Source organism: Dermochelys coriacea, chromosome 2 (assembly GCF_009764565.3).
Source record: "Dermochelys coriacea isolate rDerCor1 chromosome 2, rDerCor1.pri.v4, whole genome shotgun sequence".
Classification (NCBI taxonomy): domain Eukaryota; kingdom Metazoa; phylum Chordata; order Testudines; family Dermochelyidae; genus Dermochelys; species Dermochelys coriacea.
The window spans coordinates 30173284-30189649 of NC_050069.1; the positions used below are offsets into that span (position 1 = coordinate 30173284).

A 16366-nucleotide genomic window follows, 5' to 3' on the forward strand; every position below is an offset into this window, starting at 1 on the left:
AGAAGGGAGGATATAAGTCCACCTCCAAGGACAAAGAGTCTAATAGGCTGGACTTCATGGGGAGAAAGGTTTACACAATTTCATCTTTACAGATGTGCATAGCAACGGTGCTCTTATCAATATATGACTTGCTTAATTTGGGTGCTGTGTCCAAGTTCACAGATAAGTTGACAGAAGCCTCCAGGGAGGAGTTTAATGTATTCATTGTGGATGGCTATCTAGTGGCCAAAACTTTGTTGTAGTTGCCTCTTGACATGGCAGATGCTTCGTCCAGAATTATGGCATTAGCTATGGCCATAAGAACATCTTCACAGTTGCAAAATTCCACTATAGCTGCAGGTGTCATCCAAGCTTAGAGGACTTACCTTCTGGTGATTGGTTTTTGTTGTTGGAGAAAAATTACAAGACCTAGGCTACTTTATGTTCATTGGGAATTTATACCCCAGCCACAAGGAGACGCCATTCTGGGGGGTATCTGCAACAGCAGAAATATTGCTCACAGAGTATGTTCAGCAAGTTGTCCTTCCCTACTAGACAGCAGGATTTCTCCAGGAAAGGACATAGATCACAGAGGAGGAGAGCCTCTGGGTCTAACTTTAGCCAAACAGCTTGTCCTCCATCAACATTGAGCAGACAGCCATTTTGACTTTCTGGTCCAGGACATCATTCCAGCTATGACCTCCATGCCTCTATCTCCCCAATTTGGGGACAGACTGTGTCACTTTTATGGTGCTTTGCATGCACTACCCATGGGTCCTAAGCACTCTGAGATTGGGTATGCCAATCAATTCCTGTGGATCCCTCCTTCCCATCCCATTCCTCTTCAGAGACCCCTCTCATGAGCTACTGCTCCTTCAGCAGGTCTAGATTTCATGTGTGCTGGGAGCTGTAGAGGAGGTCCCTCTGCAGCATCAGGGAAACAGATTCTATTCTTTGTATTTCCTGGTTCCAAGTCCAAGGGAGGTATGAGATCTATCCTCAATTTATGTGTCCTCAACAAATTCATCAAAATGAGAGGTTCTGTATGGTCACTTAGCATCAATCCTTCCCATGTTAAATCACTGAGTGGTTTGCGGCCCTGGACCTTCAGGATGCTTATTTCCATGTGACAATTATCCTGAGCCACAGGAGGTTTCTGAGGTTTGTAGTGGCAGGTCACCACTATTAATACACAGTGCTTCTCTTTGATCTGTCCTCAGCTCCTTAGATTTTTACCAAATGCATGGCATACCTCAGAAAGACAGGAATTTGTATTTTCTTTTACCTCAACAATTGTTTAGAGAAAGTCAAGTCCAGAGAACATGTCCTCTCTCATGTTCCGTTCACATTATGTCTCCTTGATCATCTGCATCTCATCTTGAACGAAAGGAAATTGAAACTGATACTAACTCAGAAAATCAACAAGAAATGCACCCAATCATATTTACCTGCACCTTTCTTTATGGATAGAGAAGTTCACTGTGTTCCCCAGAAATTCAGACTTTGTTTTGCCTTTGCAGATAAAGTTACAGAGAAATGCAGGTCACGGCTGCATTTTAGGACTTCTCAGGCCATATTTTAAAGCCATACACTTTTTAAGTCCTGTGACTCCTGCACAAATTCTGACATATAGAATGTTCCATTACTCTCTGAATTCCCTGTGTATGTAATGGTTCAGTAGCCATCAGATTAATTTGGTGTTTTACGGCTGTGCTGCTTGATTCATCTTGTCTTTTTGCTTTATAATTTCAGTCTTCATCTGGGGCCTATGTTACTTGACCTCTTCTCCTTCTGATGCCTGTACCTTCCCTTCTAGTCTGGGGAAAGGTAGAGGAAACTGAGCCATCCTCTCTTCTGGATTCCAGACCAGGAACTCTGTTCAGGTGGTTAAGGACTATTGCTTTAATCCCTCTGCCATTTTCCTTGGGCTGCTTCTACCTTTGCCCAGCTTCTTAAATCTTCCCCAGGTCCCTGGAGTCTCCTGGAATCTATGGTTCCTCACTACTTCTTCTTTGCTGATTATGGTGGTACTCCTTCAAAGCTATTCCCAACCTTTCTCGCAACAACTGGGCTGTGATGAGTAACTGCATCTCTTGCCTGGAAGTAGTCAGTCTTTCCTTTCTCTGAACAGGAGTTTCCCTCTTCAGCACTCTTTCCTGGAGCTGGGTTGCTTCTTGCCATAGGGTAGTCTATCTTATCCCTCCTTTAAACAGAAGCCCCTTCTTCAGCCCTCTCTTTTTCTCAAGAGCTGGAAGTTATGTAGTGTAAAGCAATATCTCCCTCCTTCAAACAGGAGTTCCCTCTCAGCCCTCTCACAGGAGCAAGGTTATCTCTCAGGCCTCTTTGCCTTAGGTTAATCAGTCTTATCCTTCTTCAAGTGGAAGTTCCACCTCCAGCCCTCTTACTGGAGCTGAGGTTGTGCCAGTTCTCTTCAGCTGAACAACCTGTCTAATTAGCCTTTTTCATCTGGAGGGTTCAAAAGGCCAGTCTTCTCTCTGGCTGCCTGCTGTGATGGAGGGAGGTTTGAGCTGGTTCCTTTCTCCAACTGCTTCTCAGCTGGTTCGGTGAAAGGGGAGCCTTGTCCTATCCTCCCTGCAAAGCTTTGGTCCCTTAAATGTACAGTATCAGGATTTCTTCCCTGAGAGCCATTCCTTAACATGATCCTTATATCTATTAGGGCCATTCTGGAGCGGGGAGGGCAGGGGAAAGAGGGGCTGATCACTAGGCACTACTGCCCTTGATGGCAGACTATCCCATGATACTCCCCAGACTGGATCGGGGCCCAGTTGTGTTAGGCTCTAAAACAATTAGAAAAGTATCCTAATTTTCTACAAGTTTCACTCCTCTTTCTTTGGTGTAATTCTTCATTAATGATTAGCTCCATCATGTTTGTACTTTAAATTTCAAGAGTTGAAAATGAAAGTGTGAGTTGTGCATTCTGCATTTGCAGCCACTCTGCCCAGATCTTTTGCCTGTCAATTGAATTGAAACAGGCAATAAAGAAATAAAGCGTATTACAACAATCATATGTGCACACATAAGGAATGCAGTAATTACGCTTTAAAGGCCAGATCTTGCAAGGGGCTGAATGCTCTGAACTCCCATTGACTGTAAGAGGAGTTCAGAGCATTCAGACCCTTGCAGAATCCGACTTAGATTTATAAGAGCTGAGTCAAATGAGCAGATTGAGTGAGTTCTTCTCCCCTGCTCCAGCTTCTTTGTACTGGGTAAAAGGCTCAGAGCAATATAAAGGAGCCCTAAAAGCCCGAAATCTGCCCATGGAGGATTCCCCCAGTGCAGGAACTATGGAAGACAGCTGTCAGGCTGCCTCCTGAGAACCCTCTCACAAGTTCTGGCATGATAGGGGTAGGGCTGGGGGCAGGAGGGGCATGCCAGGGACAAGGCCCCAGCATGCAATTCTGAAGATTTCAGGCACACTGTGGCTTATCAGGCAGCCCTGGGAAGCTACCATAAATTAGATGGCAACAAATATTTTGTAAAACATATCAGAATGTGTTTCATAACCAAAGATTACTCCTCTGCCTTGCTACTGTTGAATATGGGAGGTGGGAAGTAAAGAGTTTGCAAAGCTGCTGGTACAATAATAATGAATGTATCGAGATACAATAAAACCTTTTTGAAAGAAAGGTGTATTGTGCGTAATAGTGTGGAGGTGGAAAGTACATAGTGGGTTATATGTTTAGTATTTTAAGATTTCATTGACCCAGAGAGTGCAATTATTAAAGAAGATACTTACGCATGTATGTAATTTTAAGCAGCCAATTCGTTCTTTGAAGTCAGTGGGTCTGCTCACATGCTTAAATACCTTGCTGCATTGGAGTTATAATTAAATGTGTCATTAGTACAGTTGTTGCTGTTAAATAGTTATGTTATGCTGGCACCCAGAAGCCGCAGTTAGGATCAGGATTCCATTGTTTTAGGCACTGTGCAACACATAGAAAAAAATGTTTCTTTCCTGCAGAGTTTATAATCTAAGAACATAGTTTTTGTTAATCAAGGGTAATGAAATTAATATGATCTTGAGCAATACAAAATTAAACCAATTTTAGACAACTACTATGGTATGTTTCAGAGTAGCAGCCGTGTTAGTCTGTATTCGCAAAAAGAAAACGAGTACCCGTGGCACCTTAGAGACTAACAAATTTATTAGAGCATAAGCTTTCGTGAGCTACAGCTCACTTCATCGGATGCATTTGGTGGAAAAAGCAGAGGAGAGATTTGTATACACACACACACACACAGAGAACATGTTGGAGTCTCACAAATCAGACGTCAAGAATTATAACATTCAAAAACCGGTTGGAGAACACTTCAATCTCTCTGGTCACTCGATCACAGACCTAAGGGTGGCTATACTTCAACAAAATAGCTTCAAAAACAGACTCCAAGGAGAGACTGCTGAATTGGAATTAATTTGCAAACTGGATACAATTAATTTAGGCTTGAATAGAGACTGGGAATGGATGAGTCATTACACAAAGTAAAACTATTTCCCCATGGTATTTCTCCCTCCCACCCCACCCCCCACTGTTCCTCTGATATTCTTGTTAACTGCTGGAATTAGCCTACCTTGCTTGTCACCATGAAAGGTTTTCCTCCTTTCCCCCCCCTGCTGCTGGTGATGGCTTATCTTAAGTGATCACTCTCCTTACAGTGTGTATGATAAACCCATTGTTTCATGTTCTCTGTGTGTGTGTGTGTGTGTGTGTGTGTGTGTGTGTGTATAAATCTCTCCTCTGCTTTATCCACCAAATGCATCCGATGAAGTGAGCTGTAGCTCACGAAAGCTTATGCTCTAATAAATTTGTTAGTCTCTAAGGTGCCACGGGAACACTTTTTCTTTTTGCGAATACAGACTAACAGGGCTGCTACTCTGAAATCTGATATTCTTGTTAACTGCTGGAATTAGCCTACCTTGCTTGTCACCATGAAAGGTTTTCCTCCTTTCCCCCCCCCTGCTGCTGGTGATGGCTTATCTTAAGTGATCACTCTCCTTATAGTGTGTATGATAAACCCATTGTTTCATGTTCTCTGTGTGTGTGTGTGTGTGTGTGTGTATATAAATCTCTCCTCTGCTTTTTCCACCAAATGCATCCGATGAAGTGAGCTGTAGCTCACGAAAGCTTATGCTCTAATAAATTTGTTAGTCTCTAAGGTGCCACGGGTACTCCTTTTCTTTCTACTATGGTATATCACTCTTTATTTAAAAAGAGCACTATATATATTACCAAAAAGAGATGACAACAAAAGTACAGTGAGTACCATTTGGAAATAGACCTTTAGTCCATTATGTTGTTTACTTTTACATTGGTGTGTTGTAAGCTCCACTGGGCATGAACTAGTTTTTTGTTCTGTAGTAGTGAGTAAAACATAACTGAGGCTCCTAGATACTATAATAATACAAATAATAATTTATAATTTGTAATAATTGTGGTATTATCAATCTATAGAATAGAAAATATCACATAAACATGGTATATTTTATTTTCTATCATATGTGTTTGCCTGGTAATTAAAATAAAGCAAAAACCTGCCAATATCTCATAATATTTTTTTAAAAAATTAAAAATATGGACAGGAATTACTGTCTTCCTCCTTTTCTACTTCTACAGAGTTCTGCCCTGCACTCTTCCCAGATCTTCTGGGAATATTGTGTTCTCCTTGTATTTCTCAAATAAAAAATAAAAAAAATGTAGACCCGATCATGCAAGTACTTACATATTTGAGTAGCTTTATGCGTCTGAGTAGTCACACTGGGTTAGTGGAACTACTCACATAGCCCACAACATCACAAAATATTTTTAGATAATTTTCATCACAAATTTTTAACCTCTGAAAAAGGGGTCACATGTGGGAGAGAACACCATATTAGGTCCATGCTGGCTGTTTTTGACTCCTGTTTTCTTTGTTTAATGGAAACAAGAAGGGACCTTTACCTTTAAGAGCACAAACACAAACACAATATGTTTACAGATTGTGGCTTGCTAGGTTTCCTCATTTTTTTTTTTTGAGTCAGCTTCCCATTGTTTGGTTCCTGTTTCCTTCTCTGACAAGTCTGAAGCACCAAAGGTTACCTCCATATAGGAAAAACAGACAAGCAGTATTCTTTTGAAGTCAATATTAATATCAATTCATGAATAATAGCAGTCAACAGATGCCCCCAAAGTTGCTTTTTTAGTTTTCTTCTGTTCTCTTCCATTATATTAAGAAATGTTTGCCAGACAAAACAATAAGTGATTTTTGTGTCCATTTTGGAGCTCCTGTTACCTAAGAGTCATCAATGTTCCCCGCATCGGTGGCACCTGATACAATTTTGGTTAAGAAAGAAGAGTATTCATTATTTGTAAAATGCACCTCATTATATTCATTTTTCCTCACTCTGATTTTAGCTTGGGAGCAACAGTACAGTTCTCCTGTGATGAAGACTATGTGTTGCAGGGGGCAAAAAGTATCACCTGTCAGAGGATAGCTGAAGTGTTTGCTGCATGGAGTGATCATAGACCCATGTGTAAAGGTAAAGACAAATTCTTAAACTATTATCATTGTTTATTGATTTTCACAATTACTCTGTTACATTGTTTTACATTTGAAATGATGTCAAATTAATATCACATTGTTTTTTGTTTGTTTTTTACAAATATATCAATGTTTATATCCTCTTTTCCTTATTTCTTTAATGAGCAATCTTTTTTGTTTAAAATACTTATGGTGTTACATTTGTTTACCCATTTCTTGAATAAAACCTGACAAATACAATTGATTTCCATTTGGAGGCTTCTGACCATAAATGAGAGTCTATTGGAAGAAATTTACTTTACTAAATAAGTAAAACAGATGACTCTTCCGTGACCTATGATACAAATGTCATGTTTCAAATTTGTGATTATTGTGTATGCAATCACTAGTTCACAATGAATGTCCCATATTTCAAAATTTTACTACTTGAATGATTGAAATCCATCAGGAAGATTGACCTTTGGGTCAACTCTAATGGAAAAGTTAAATGTTAAGATTTCAATTTTTCGGTGCTCAGCAACCCATGATAAAAGAATGTACCAAATTTCAGTATTCTAGGCCAATGGGAACATGAATGGTAATTGTGTCAGTCAGTTTGCCATACTCTGCATGATATTTGTTATATTAAATAATATTATGTCATAGCTTGACAAAATTAAGAAGAATAGCCTTGAATAAAATGAAAAGACTTTGCATGAGGTACTGAATTTTGTAACTATGTCCATGGGCTGGAAAGCCTGGGGATAAGAATGTGTGTGAGGGAGTGAGAGTGAGAGAGAGAGAGAGAGTAAAAGCAAACAGGGCCAGGGAGCTGAGCTCCAACCAAAAATTGCTTGGGGACTGACAACTTCAGGTGGAGCAAGTTGACAGAGAAAGAGCTCTGGGTGTAGCTGAAGAACTGAGCTAAGTATGGCCTATTGAATTATGATTTTGGGACTTTATGTTGAGGCCTTATTGAAGGTTGTTTGAATTATTTTGTGATTAAGGGCTCTGAGGTTTGTGTGAATTTTAATTGATATTAAATCAGCCCTAGAAAGGGGGTGCTGCGAGCTATAACAGAGGCTGTCTGGAGTGTTTAAGGGGCCCACAAAAGGGGTCTCATAGGTGCATGTACTGTCATACCTAACCATAAGGGGCTGCTCAACAACTGGCCACCCCACTACAGTCACTCTACCAGAATGTTGACTGTATATTGTCACTATCATTTCTCTTTTTACTTCAGATTTTCTTTTAACATGTAGTAAAACATTATTAACAGTAACGTATACCTATAACACTAAGATACATGCATGCCATTCAGGAAATTTGGAAAGGCTTTACCAACTAGCTTTTTTTGTTTTTTTCAGTCAGATATCCTTCAGCTACCTGCAAAAAGAAAAGGAGTACTTGTGGCACCTTAGAGACTAACAAATTTATTAGAGCATAAGCTTTCGTGAGCTACAGCTCACTTCATCGGATGCATTTGGTGGAAAAAACAGAGGAGAGATTTATATACACACACACAGAGAACATGAAACAATGGGTTTATCATACACACTGTAAGGAGAGTGATCACTTAAAATAAGCCATCACCAACAGCAGGGGGGGGAAGGAGGAAAACCTTTCATGGTGACAAGCAGGTAGGCTAATTCCAGCAGTTAACAAGAATATCAGAGGAACAGTGGGGGGTGGGGTGGAAGGGAGAAATACCATGGGGAAATAGTTTTACTTTGTGTAATGACTCATCCATTCCCAGTCTCTATTCAAGCCTAAGTTAATTGTATCCAGTTTGCAAATTAATTCCAATTCAGCAGTCTCTCGTTGGAGTCTGTTTTTGAAGCTTTTTTGTTGAAGTGTAGCCACTCTTAGGTCTGTGATCGAGTGACCAGAGAGATTGAAGTGTTCTCCAACTGGTTTTTGAATGTTATAATTCTTGACGTCTGATTTGTGTCCATTCATTCTTTTACGTAGAGACTGTCCAGTTTGGCCAATGTACATGGCAGAGGGGCATTGCTGGCACATGATGGCATATATCACATTGGTAGATGCGCAGGTGAACGAGCCTCTGATAGTGTGGCTGATGTGATTAGGCCCTATGATGGTATCCCCTGAATAGATATGTGGACAGAGTTGGCAACGGGCTTTGTTGCAAGGATAGGTTTCTGGGTTAGTGGTTCTGTTGTGTGGTGTGTGGTTGCTGGTGAGTATTTGCTTCAGATTAGGGGGCTGTCTGTAAGCAAGGACTGGTCTGTCTCCCAAGATCTGAGAGAGCGATGGCTCGTCCTTCAGGATAGGTTGTAGATCCTTGATGATGCGTTGGAGAGGTTTTAGTTGGGGGCTGAAGGTGATGGCTAGTGGCGTTCTGTTGTTTTCTTTGTTGGGCCTGTCCTGTAGTAGGTGACTTCTGGGTACTCTTCTGGCTCTGTCAATCTGTTTCTTCACTTCAGCAGGTGGGTATTGTAGTTGTGGGAATGCATGATAGAGATCTTGTAGGTGTTTGTCTCTGTCTGAGGGGTTGGAGCAAATGCGGTTATATCGTAGCGCTTGGCTGTAGACAATGGATCGAGTGGTATGATCTGGATGAAAGCTAGAGGCATGTAGGTAGGAATAGCGGTCAGTAGGTTTCCGATATAGGGTGCTGTTTATGTGACCATCGCTTATTAGCACCGTAGTGTCCAGGAAGTGGATCTCTTCTGTGGACTGGTCCAGGCTGAGGTTGATGGTGGGATGGAAATTGTTGAAATCATGGTGGAATTCCTCAAGAGCTTCTTTTCCATGGGTCCAGATGATAAAGATGTCATCAATGTAGCGCAAGTAGAGTAGGGGCATTAGGGGACGAGAGCTGAGGAAGCGTTGTTCTAAGTCAGCCATAAAAATGTTGGCATACTGTGGGGCCATGCGGGTACCCATCGCAGTGCCGCTGATTTGAAGGTATACATTGTCACCAAATGTGAAATAGTTATGGGTCAGGACAAAGTCACAAAGTTCTGCCACCAGGTTAGCCGTGACAGTATCGGGGATACTGTTCCTGACGGCTTGTAGTCCATCTTTGTGTGGAATGTTGGTGTAGAGGGCTTCTACATCCATAGTGGCTAGGATGGTGTTTTTAGGAAGATCACCAATGGACTGTAGTTTCCTCAGGAAATCGGTGGTGTCTCGAAGATTGCTGGGAAGATGCGGTTATATCGTAGGAAGTAAATAGGATTCGAAAATAGGATTCTAGGTCACCACAGAACTGTATCGTGTTCGTGGGGGTGGAGGGGCAAAAGGAGAGGCCCCGAGATAGGACAGATTCTTCCGCTGGGCTAAGAGTATGGTTGGATAGATTATTTCCTGAGGAAACTACAGTCCATTGGTGATCTTCCTAAAAACACCATCCTAGCCACTATGGATGTAGAAGCCCTCTACACCAACATTCCACACAAAGATGGACTACAAGCCGTCAGGAACAGTATCCCCGATACTGTCACGGCTAACCTGGTGGCAGAACTTTGTGACTTTGTCCTGACCCATAACTATTTCACATTTGGTGACAATGTATACCTTCAAATCAGCGGCACTGCGATGGGTACCCGCATGGCCCCACAGTATGCCAACATTTTTATGGCTGACTTAGAACAACGCTTCCTCAGCTCTCGTCCCCTAATGCCCCTACTCTACTTGCGCTACATTGATGACATCTTTATCATCTGGACCCATGGAAAAGAAGCTCTTGAGGAATTCCACCATGATTTCAACAATTTCCATCCCACCATCAACCTCAGCCTGGACCAGTCCACAGAAGAGATCCACTTCCTGGACACTACGGTGCTAATAAGCGATGGTTACATAAACACCACCCTATATCGGAAACCTACTGACCGCTATTCCTACCTACATGCCTCTAGCTTTCATCCAGATCATACCACTCGATCCATTGTCTACAGCCAAGCGCTACGATATAACCGCATTTGCTCCAACCCCTCAGACAGAGACAAACACCTACAAGATCTCTATCATGCATTCCTACAACTACAATACCCACCTGCTGAAGTGAAGAAACAGATTGACAGAGCCAGAAGAGTACCCAGAAGTCACCTACTACAGGACAGGCCCAACAAAGAAAACAACAGAACGCCACTAGCCATCACCTTCAGTCCCCAACTAAAACCTCTCCAACGCATCATCAAGGATCTACAACCTATCCTGAAGGACGAGCCATCGCTCTCTCAGATCTTGGGAGACAGACCAGTCCTTGCTTACAGACAGCCCCCCAATCTGAAGCAAATACTCACCAGCAACCACACACCACACAACAGAACCACTAACCCAGGAACCTATCCTTGCAACAAAGCCCGTTGCCAACTCTGTCCACATATCTATTCAGGGGATACCATCATAGGGCCTAATCACATCAGCCACACTATCAGAGGCTCGTTCACCTGCGCATCTACCAATGTGATATATGCCATCATGTGCCAGCAATGCCCCTCTGCCATGTACATTGGCCAAACTGGACAGTCTCTACGTAAAAGAATGAATGGACACAAATCAGACGTCAAGAATTATAACATTCAAAAACCAGTTGGAGAACACTTCAATCTCTCTGGTCACTCGATCACAGACCTAAGAGTGGCTATACTTCAACAAAAAAGCTTCAAAAACAGACTCCAACGAGAGACTGCTGAATTGGAATTAATTTGCAAACTGGATACAATTAACTTAGGCTTGAATAGAGACTGGGAATGGATGAGTCATTACACAAAGTAAAACTATTTCCCCATGGTATTTCTCCCTCCCACCCCACCCCCCACTGTTCCTCTGATATTCTTGTTAACTGCTGGAATTAGCCTACCTGCTTGTCACCATGAAAGGTTTTCCTCCTTCCCCCCCCCTGCTGTTGGTGATGGCTTATTTTAAGTGATCACTCTCCTTACAGTGTGTATGATAAACCCATTGTTTCATGTTCTCTGTGTGTGTGTGTATATAAATCTCTCCTCTGTTTTTTCCACCAAATGCATCTGATGAAGTGAGCTGTAGCTCACGAAAGCTTATGCTCTAATAAATTTGTTAGTCTCTAAGGTGCCACAAGTACTCCTTTTCTTTTTGCGAATACAGACTAACACGGCTGCTACTCTGAAACTTCAGCTACCTGCTAACTGTCAGAAAACACATTTCCTTGCATTTCTCTGTGCAGTGTGCCTTTAGAAGTATAGCAGTACATTTCTGAATAAATTAGTATAAAGGACAACCAATATCTGGGATTTACCCTTGAAAATTTCTACAAATGTAACTGCAGTGAAGAATGCATTGTGCAATCATAGATATTTGAATAATAATGTAAAATGAAAAGGAAGCTTAACAACCAAGCTAAAAAAAAAAGTAGAAAAAAATTATATCCATGGGGAAAGATAGAGATGCTGATAATCTTTGTGTATATCTATAGGTATCATGTTAACTAAATCTCTCACAAGATCAGTTAATTCAAGGGTAAAATATGTAACTGATAACTGAAGAGTGTCATTTACATCCTTGTGCTTATCTGTTTAGTAAAAGCAGTACATGCTTTTTCCAGAGCAGATGATGCATATTTAAAAAGTTATTAGCAGTTAATATAGAGACATATGGTGAAAAGACAAATAGACAGATGGTATAGATATAGCAGTTTGTCATACAGCACATGCTTTATAGTGTTCATTAGTTTCATTAAAAAGTACCTTTGACACAAATTTGGTTTATTCTGTTGATTGATTAGCAGTTTTTGTTATACTCTTGAATTGAATAAAGTCTTCAGATTATAAACTATATTTTTCTACATGTTAATAATAATTGGCTGTTTGAAGGTCTATATGTGAAGTATAAAACAAATATTTTAGAGGGGATCATTGTTAGCACAAATACCATTTTGATAATAAGGGTGCGATGGAAGCAACTGCAGAAATATATGTACCCTTTTTGGTCAATTTACATTTCTGTGCACAAGCAAGCATTTGGACAAACAAAGCAGGCAACTGTGCATAAATGCCACTTTGTACAATAAATAGATTTTTTCATGTGTCAGTGAAAGGTTCTGTGGGTGCAGAGGGTACAATTATATTTTAAAAGATGCATCTGTTGCTCTCCTTTAAAATTTTAACTGACTGGTTTTTCAGTGTCATGTTTGATGTCCTCCCTGCATATCATCTCCTATCGCTCTTTTCGTTAAGTTATGTAAATTATTATACATTTGCAAAACTAATTGAAAGTACATTTTTGAAAAAATGGCAATTTGAATATTAACAATTAGTTACATTTATGTTCTGGGTTTGCTCTGAAAAAATTTAAATTGAAAGTTTCCAATTCCATTACATTCATTTGATTCAACAACATAATCCTCCTGACTTGTTCTCACAGGGCATATGAGTGGCTGAGTATAAATCTGCCTGATAAAAATGAAAGTTTTAGCTCACTTTAGAAGTTATCAAAAATACCAGCTGGAATCATATTTGTTAAAGTCAAAGTTAGAATGAGTCTGAAACATTTCTGCAAGAGAAATAAAATGAGGTGCTCTGAAGAGAGAGAAAAACTGATACATATAAAATATAGACAAACAATCCCGCTGTGGATTATGAATTTCCTTTAACCCTTAAGAAAAAGACTAATTTTCAGACTGTTTCCTGATGGGGTTGACAAATTTCTGAACTCGCTGATCTGTGCCAGACACTATAAAGAAAGAGGCAGAGTTATGCTGGAAGTCTTATTTCAGCTGGTCCTGCCTTGTCCCTACTGGCAATTATCTCTGCTTTCTTGGCCTACTTTTCCAATGAGTCCCACCATCTCTCTCCAATATATCCAGGAGGCTGGTTGGCAGTGAGGAAATAGTGGAGGGGAGCAGGAGACACTTTCCCTGCTGAATTTCTGAGGGCACTTTGAATGCTCACAAGCGAGGAGGATAGCAAGACACTTTTGGAGGGAGATGGAAGGAGTGCAAGGGTGGAGCTGGAAGCGAACTAAGACTTTGTGTATGTGGAAAGAGATGGGGTTCATTGAAGTGGGCAGTTTCTGAGGGTATATTGCTTATCCTTCATACCTCATGACAATATGGGATACTCATCCTCTCAGTGCTATGGATTAAGTTTTATAGAAATTGGAAAGATTTAGAGTTCAGACCAAATTAGAACACTGGATGTGAATTTCACACTCTTTTTAAAAAAAGAAGGTGCATTGTTGTAATGAGATACTGCTCTTGCATTGTGTAAGATATGTCATATCTTTTCATCCGAAATCTTGATTGGTAGCTCCATGTAGAATACACTGGAAGTCACAAAAACATCAATTGCTGTGGTGAGGTTCAATTCTGAAAGAAATGCTTGCAAACATCCAGCATGATGCAAGGAAATGAAATAATTTGACCTATAATCTATACCCTGGGGGATTCCAGGAGTAGTTAGGGATCAATGAATACCTCCAAACTGTGCACTTCTTTGACACATGATTTCAACAAATTCTCTTAAGAACAGATCAGAAACCATACCCGCCACACCCTTGAGATCATTCCCCAACGTATTTTCATCACCTGCCCTTTATCTGCATTGAGAGTTTGTCATCTTGACCAAACCCAATCCCTCGCTGTGGCCAGACATTGGGAAAGCACTGACACCACACCTTTTGAGTATGATGAAGATACTGGTGACACTGCAGCTCATATAACCATACTAGTTCCCTTATCATCTCAAAAAATGTTGACTGGAAAGATGACCAAACAAGAGCCTTGCTTAAGCCTGCATGATTGCTTCCTCGGGGAGAAATGTAAACCACCCTCTGGAATCTCAGAGAAGACAATTCAGGTAATTATATAGAAAAATCCTCTAGTGTAGAAAGGAACTGCAGATAAGATAGCAAATCTTCATGACAAAAGGGCCTCACCACAACCACAGTAGTTCATGAGATGGCCAGTGCCAGGCACTGGATTCTTGAATAAAGACTTAATGAATGCTTTTTTGGGAAAGGTTTCAGAGTAGCAGCCGTGTTAGTCTGTATTTGCAAAAAGAAAAGGAGTACTTGTGGCACCTTAGAGACTAACAAATTTATTTGAGCATAAGCTTTTGTGAGCTACAGCTCACTTCATCTGATGCTTATGCTCTAATAAATTTGTTAGTCTCTAAGGTGCCACAAGTACTCCTTTTCTTTTGTGAAAAGCTTGCTTGTTTTTATATGTTGTCTTCGTCTAGTAGTAGTTGATGCCAGTTGCTAAACTATTTTGTGTTTATTTTCTTCTAACTGTTTTCTTCTAGGACATTAACAGATCGATCCCTTAACTTTGACCTGGTGTTGAGTAAATGACATAAGTGATGAGAAACTTGTTTTTTGTATGAGCAATTCTGATTTCAGTTCAAGAATTCTTCCAGATTAATATATTTTGTAATATTCAAACCATTTTTTGAGTAGAGGCTCTATTTAGGTTTTGACAATCTCTTTCTGGTTGTTCCTAGGAATTTAGGGTTAAAAGTGAGAGACATTAGAAAGTTGTCTTCCCCTTTGTTTAGTATCTAATCAGGTTTTTTTGTCCAGATCCTCAAAGATATTTAGGAACCTAACTCCCAATGGGAATTGGAGGATCTGAGCATTTGCTCTTTGTTGTTTATTTTTTTTATCCCTTTCTGCTACTTATAGATAATGTTACATCTACTTTGTTTTATCAGTAGTTTTTATGGAACATTCCTAATGGAGAGCAAAATTTTGAACTAAAAGAAAAGTTCTTAAATGTAGTCTGTGCTAATTGTAGAATATTTTCACTTGACTCCAGAACAGTGTAGCTGAAGTGGTGTGGGGGAATGCAGGCAGAATTTTGTTTTCTTTTTTAATTGATGAAATTATAAAAATGTGCTCCAGCACAGTAAAGTTCTTCATAAATGTTTCAGCTTATATATTCATATTAACTTAGGAATTGTTCAGCCTTACACTTTGATGAGACTCTAAAAGAGCCATAACAATGTGTGCAAAAACCATACAATTAATGTCTGATTTTTATTTACTGGTGCTTTGTAGATGTTATAATATTTCTTCTTGAATGTGTTAATTTCTAAACCTTGTAACACTTCACACAACAGAATAGGGATTGAGTTATACTGCCTAAAAAAATGAAATAAACACTTTTTTCTAGCAGTGGCAGTGCAGGTTAACTTGTTTCATACTGGCACCAAAAGCATGAAAGAAAATAATATTTAGCTACACTATGATAATACAATATTTCTCTTGAACAAACTAAAGGAAAAAAATCCAACCATAAGCTTTCCTTCAATATTGTATTTTCCAATTCTGCACTTCAGTTCACGTGATATATTACAGTACACATTTGTTACCATGTGCTGCAAGGAGGGTGGCAGTTTTAATCCTGTTTCTGGTAGATTGTAATTTATTTTATGTCCCTCTAATAACAAGGCCATGTGATTCTGTACCTTGTTCTGCTAATGCAAAATGACCTCCCAGTCAAGACATGTTAAGTAAACCAAGGGCCTCTTCCAGCAAACCATTATCCATGCAAATAGTTTTTACTCAAGCAAGTAGTCCTGTTAAAGTCAATGATTCTATTTATGAGATTAAGGAGTATGCACCTGAAGAAAGATTTGAATGTCATTCTCTCCAGAAAGTATTTTCAAATCTGTGCTGACACAGGAACATGGGGATCACCATATCATTTCAGACTAGTGGTCCATCTAGTCAAGCTGACAATGACTTGTACCAAATGCTTCTCCTAACCTCAGGCAGTTAATGGTTGTCCTGTGCCCTGAGGAATGAGATTTTATATTCCTTAGTAAACAAAAATGAAACTGTGAATGTTTTCATTATCGATGTAAAAGACTAATCCCTTTTTGAATCCTTCTGAGCTCTTAGTCTCTTTGATATCTTATGG

General features: G+C 40.0%; 1 protein-coding gene across 3 annotated transcripts in view; it reads left to right on the top strand.

Annotated features, from left to right (window-relative positions):
• The window catches only part of CSMD3 (CUB and Sushi multiple domains 3), a 1226382-nt gene that overhangs the window by 470823 nt on the left and 739193 nt on the right, over positions 1-16366 (top strand). For all 3 annotated transcript variants that reach the window (XM_038390468.2, XM_038390469.2, XM_038390471.2), the window contains one exon: positions 6390-6514. In XM_038390468.2, the coding sequence (XP_038246396.1) occupies positions 6390-6514 (125 nt within the window). The remainder of the gene's footprint in view (positions 1-6389; positions 6515-16366) is intronic.